At 41.1% G+C, this 5142-nt stretch overlaps 1 protein-coding gene across 1 annotated transcript; it reads left to right on the forward strand.

The window, feature by feature from the left end:
* Positions 1 to 295: 295 nt before the first annotated feature.
* adoa (2-aminoethanethiol (cysteamine) dioxygenase a) lies at positions 296 to 2128 on the forward strand. Its single transcript, XM_061232392.1, has 2 exons — positions 296 to 391; positions 493 to 2128. The coding sequence occupies exon 2, from the start codon at positions 654 to 656 to the stop codon at positions 1413 to 1415; it is 762 nt and encodes a 253-aa protein (XP_061088376.1). The 5' UTR covers positions 296 to 391; positions 493 to 653; the 3' UTR covers positions 1416 to 2128.
* The last annotated feature ends 3014 nt before the right edge of the window (positions 2129 to 5142 follow it).

A 5142-nucleotide genomic window follows, 5' to 3' on the forward strand; every position in this document is an offset into this window, starting at 1 on the left:
GAATCGAATAGAAGTATCGAAGACGTGTCGTATCGAATGAGTGGGAAAGATAACATCCCTACCAACTGGCCTTTCCCTCGCGTAAACTTTGGAAGCAAAAGCCTGGTGGGAATCGTAGTGCGATACCATTTTATGTACATAATTTATTCACATTTTGGACTAGAAATAAGTAAGACCTGTATTTTATTATAAGAAAAATTACAAATACTACGCTGCGATCAAAGTGTGCGTTTATAACTTGCAATGTAAAATAACATAAATGTAATTTTCTTCTGAACAAACTACATGTCCCATAATGCACTATTTTACGCATGTAGACGCTGTCACTGCGGAGTCGGACGTGTCGACCAAACACCCGTGAATGGGGTGGTGGCGGTGAAATGGATTTTCGGTGAGTGTTTTCTAGATAAACTACATTTTTCCAATACCATGTAGTATTTTAAATTTTCAAACAAGTTACTGACGATTGTATTACATGTGATGTTCCCACAGTATTCCATAAAGCCGGGGTGAATCAAGGCTTCTGAACGGAAACAAGTCGCTGCTTGGACTAACATAACGTTAACTTGGGAAAACTTGCGGTTGGGGGGCTACGCTTGAACAAAAACGGCATCAATAAGGCTGCTGAGCCTGTTAGCAATCTATCTTGGCTAATGTTAGCTAAATTACTCAAAGTACCCCGCGATAGCATGACGTCCTTAATTCAGCAAATAGCGAGGAAAGCAAGCGTTACTTTCAAAAACTGTGGCTCTGCCAACGGTGACAACGAAGTGTTTTTAGGAAACCAAGGTGAACTCAGCAACCTTCTAAATGAAATCAGGGCGGCAGATCTGAAGATTACACCAAGGAAAATTAAAAGCTCATCGAAGTCTCAATCCCACAGCCCTCCGGTCACGTATATGCATATATGCGAGACCGAAGACTTCAGCATGGGGGTGTTTCTGTTGAAACCCGGAGCTTCCATCCCACTGCATGACCATCCGGGGATGAACGGTTTGCTGAAAGTTCTCTACGGCAAGGTCAGAATCAGGTGCTTGGACAAGTTGGATAACCCACCTGGTGCAGAGAGCGAAATACAGTTCAACCCACCACTACTTCCGAACCAGAAGGAGGCTTTGAGGCGCTCAATACAGAGGTCCATTGGGGAGTACACAGAAGAGAGCAGTCCTTGCATTTTGACTCCGCTGAAAGACAATCTCCATCAGATCGATGCGGTTGACGGACCAGCTGCATTTCTCGACGTCCTCGCGCCCCCCTATGACCCCGATGACGGGAGAGACTGCCATTATTACAAAGTTCTTCAGACAGTTTCAGGACAACAGGAGCAAGAAGATGTATGGCTTCTTAAAATTCCACAGCCTGATAATTTCTGGTGTGGTGGTGAACCCTATCCTGGCCCAGTGGTTTCTTTTTAGACAAATCAAAAAAAAAAAAAAAAAAAAAGATGAGTTAATTCTTAAACGGTCAGTCACTGACGCCTTTGGCTTCATAAATAGTGGATACGGGGTTTAATGGTCGATCCTTTGGAGACACTGACTTAACGGAATTATTCAGAATTCTCTTTTTTATTCAAACTTCATCCCATGGCTTTCAGCTCGATGTAATCTGTATGCCCGTCAGTTTTCAATCACGGGGCTTTGATTTATGTGGCCATAAACCACGTCAGAGAAAGCCATATATGTATGCCTATATTGTACAGTCTGTGCAGGCTGTATTGATAATATTGAATGCCATCATACCTGGAACACATTTATTCAATGTCAAAGTGTAACTTAGACATAGCCTTAAACTGTGTTTAATTTATTTTATATAAATACCTGTGTACACAGATACGGCATAGTTACTGTTTTCCTAGCTTTGTAGTATAGGTACCATATCAGCACTGGTTTCTCATCTTTCAGCTTTGTAACTTAAGTTATTTTTGTGAAAATGCTGTCATTTGATATGTAATTATAGCAATAAAAATAATGAAATTATGAATTTAGTCTCACCAGTTAAGTGTATTTGTTTAAAATTGGTAGTTGACAAAGGTTTTTTATTTTTCATTGATTCATTTTCATTAATACATTTCTCATTGAATATATGATGTGATTTTCCAATTTCACAACAATACACTTTACTGTTTGCAGTGTATTGCATTGTGTGTTTTGTGTTTAATGAGTGAATATTGGGATGTCTTGGCAGTCGTTTTACTTTTCTTTGATTCAAAGTAACTAGTGTCCCAGACAATATTTTTTAAAGAGATATGCATCAGAGATGGCATAATAATGTTGATTGGATTAAGCCTATTTATTGAGTTCCTCTTACACATTCGATGAGCTCCAAGTGATAAGTCAGACGTTATGTTGCATGTTTTTTTATGTTTCTACAATCAATGGAAGGCAATATTAGGCTTCCCTGCATCCAAATATTCATAGTAGACTGGCCCTAATCTGAAACTGTTCTGTGGTTTGAGATGATTTCTCACACCACAGTTGCTTCCTGATGCAGCAATGTGGGGTGTTGTGCAGAATTTTAGAGTGATTATTATGCTAGTAATAATCTCTCCGAGAACATTGCGGCTGTGACCCGGTCATGCAGGTTCTTCCTATACAACATACGGAGAATCCGCCCCTTTCTCACCCCCTACTCGACCCAGCTCCTGGTCCAAGCGATGGTTCTGTCCCGCCTGGACTACTGCAATTCCCTCTTGGCTGGCCTCCCAGGGTCCGCCATCAGACCCCTCCAACTTATCCAGAATGCAGCAGCTCGTCTGGTCTTCAACCTTCCCAAATACTCACATGTCACCCCCCTGCTTACTTCCCTCCACTGGCTGCCTGTCATGGCTCGCATCAAGTTCAAAACATTGGTGCTAGCCTTCCAAGCAGTTAAGGGGTCTTCCCCAGCTTACCTACAAAAAATCAGACCCTACACGACTAGTCTGTTCTGGCTCCACGGTGGTGGAATGAACTCCCTGTTGAGGTCAGAACTGTAGAATCTCTCCCCACCTTCAAGCGCAAACTGAAGACGCACCTCTTCAAGCAGCACCTCTCCCCGTCCCTCCCTACTTCCCTGTGAACCTTAATCGTTGTCTTTCTGTGATTTACTTTTTTGTGTATCGGTATTTGTAGTTGGCTAGGTAAGCAGCGTTTGGCTAGTTAAGTTTGGTCACTTTTGCTTTGTTGTTTGCTTGTTAAAAAAAAAAATTGAAGTTGTACTTCCCTCTAGGGTCTTTCGGCGCACTTATCCCTGGTTATGGGTATGCACTTTGTTGTACGTCGCTCTGGATAAGAGCGTCTGCCAAATGCCATTAATGTAATGTAATGTACATTTCATGGGAATATTATCAGTAGTTGCACGAAGCTTTCATTTAAAGCTTTAGTTTTGCGTTAGCTGTGCAATGAGCACAGTAACCTGTGTATGTATTACACTTGGAAATGCAGATCAATAGTTACTTTAAGTGGTCACAAGTGTTCCTCCTGCTTTTCATAAAGCAAACTTAATGTGTGCTTAATGACTCAAGCACTTAATCCATTCAGCTGGTTTATTCACTGCTGTGGTGAGCAGCACGAAAGTGGAAGGTCACTTGTACAGTCTTAACACTGCTGTAGCTTTTGTCTGTTGGACTGAAAGACAGACGGGTCGCTTGTTCTGATCGATGGCCATGATTTACAGAACCCGCTGAAGCCAGACACAAGGCAGTTATGTTCTCTATTGAAGAATCTAACCAATGCCCAACACATTAAGATGAATGCCTTTTTACGTACAATAAGTGAAAGGTCTGAAACGTATATGTGAAACTGAATGCACCCTTTGGTGAGCCACTTGTTGAAGTGCAATCATGAAATAGAGGTATGGCACCCAATCCCCTTGTAGCATCATTACAAAGCCAAATTGCACGGAGATGGACTATGCATGCAGGCAGGGGCGGAGCCAAGGGACTGCAGGGAAAGCCTTTCCTGGCACTAGCAGGTCCAGGCAGCTCCTAGAAGAGTGTGTGTGTGTGTGTGTGTGTTTGTGTGGGGGGGAGGGGGGCCCTTTCTCATATCTTTTCCTTTCTAGTGGAATCTGTGCATGCAAGAAGCGGCCCTGAAACTGACGTTGCAGCTGTACATTACATTGAATGCGATAATTTGTGTATGATTTAGAAGCAAAAATGATTCTGTCAAAGCAGCTCGAAATTCTGTAATGATGTAAAGGCACATGTTGTTTTGACTCCTGCTCCATATTTCTTTTAATGAACTTTATAAACTTAATAGAAATGCGAATAAAACAAAAATACAATTTTTTTTAGCTAAAGCCCTCCCATTTTGTTCTGCATTGAACATTGAGCCAGGAAGTACATGAATCACCCTATTCTCTGGAGCAGGCATGAAGCTGTAAGCTGTAGAGCTGCAGTGTCCTTCTCTTTGCAACTTTGCGGAATTCATTCTTTTATCCTTCTTTATCTTTTAGCCCTCTATTCTAATTTGAGATTAGCTGTTAAACGCAGTACAATTATTGTCAGCATAATTGCATGTAATTGCCAGTGGGGTTATAAAGATGCTTTGTCAGTTAGTTGTAGTCCCAAGTCCTACTTTTTGCCATACCCATATTATACAGCACTCTTTCAGAAAGAGTATTTTTGCCAGATCATAAAGTTGATAAGTTTTTTGCCCTATGAATTCATTAATTCACCATTTCAGCATGGTCTTTAAAGTAGATTTTGCATAAGTAGAAAAGTATGTGCAATATATAGCTATATATATTTAGAATCCTGTTTGTGAGAACTGGGGTCGTGCCCATAAACCGATTTGTCTGAAGACATGGGTATGAAGAATGTGATTAACAATGTAATTAATATATTCCTTTGTGAGTTGTCTTAACAGTAACCACATTATACATTATTGCTCCATATCTAGTGTTGATGACGTTAGCATTCCTTAGTATTATAGCTTTACCTATTCATATCTTTATTATATATGTTACGGATTTGGCTCAGTCTCAGTGCTCTTGAGATTAAGCAAAATCTCAATAGCTCATATTGTCCAATTTATGACGGGGAGCCAGGGAGCCTCCTTGTCCTATGCATCAGCACAGGTGTATCTGCGTCTTCCCCGTCTCATGAAACGAATAGCCTTAAGAAATCGAGGTGTTATAGCAACAGTAGTGGGCATGTCATGC

Source organism: Conger conger, chromosome 2 (genome assembly GCF_963514075.1).
Source record: "Conger conger chromosome 2, fConCon1.1, whole genome shotgun sequence".
NCBI lineage: Eukaryota > Metazoa > Chordata > Actinopteri > Anguilliformes > Congridae > Conger > Conger conger.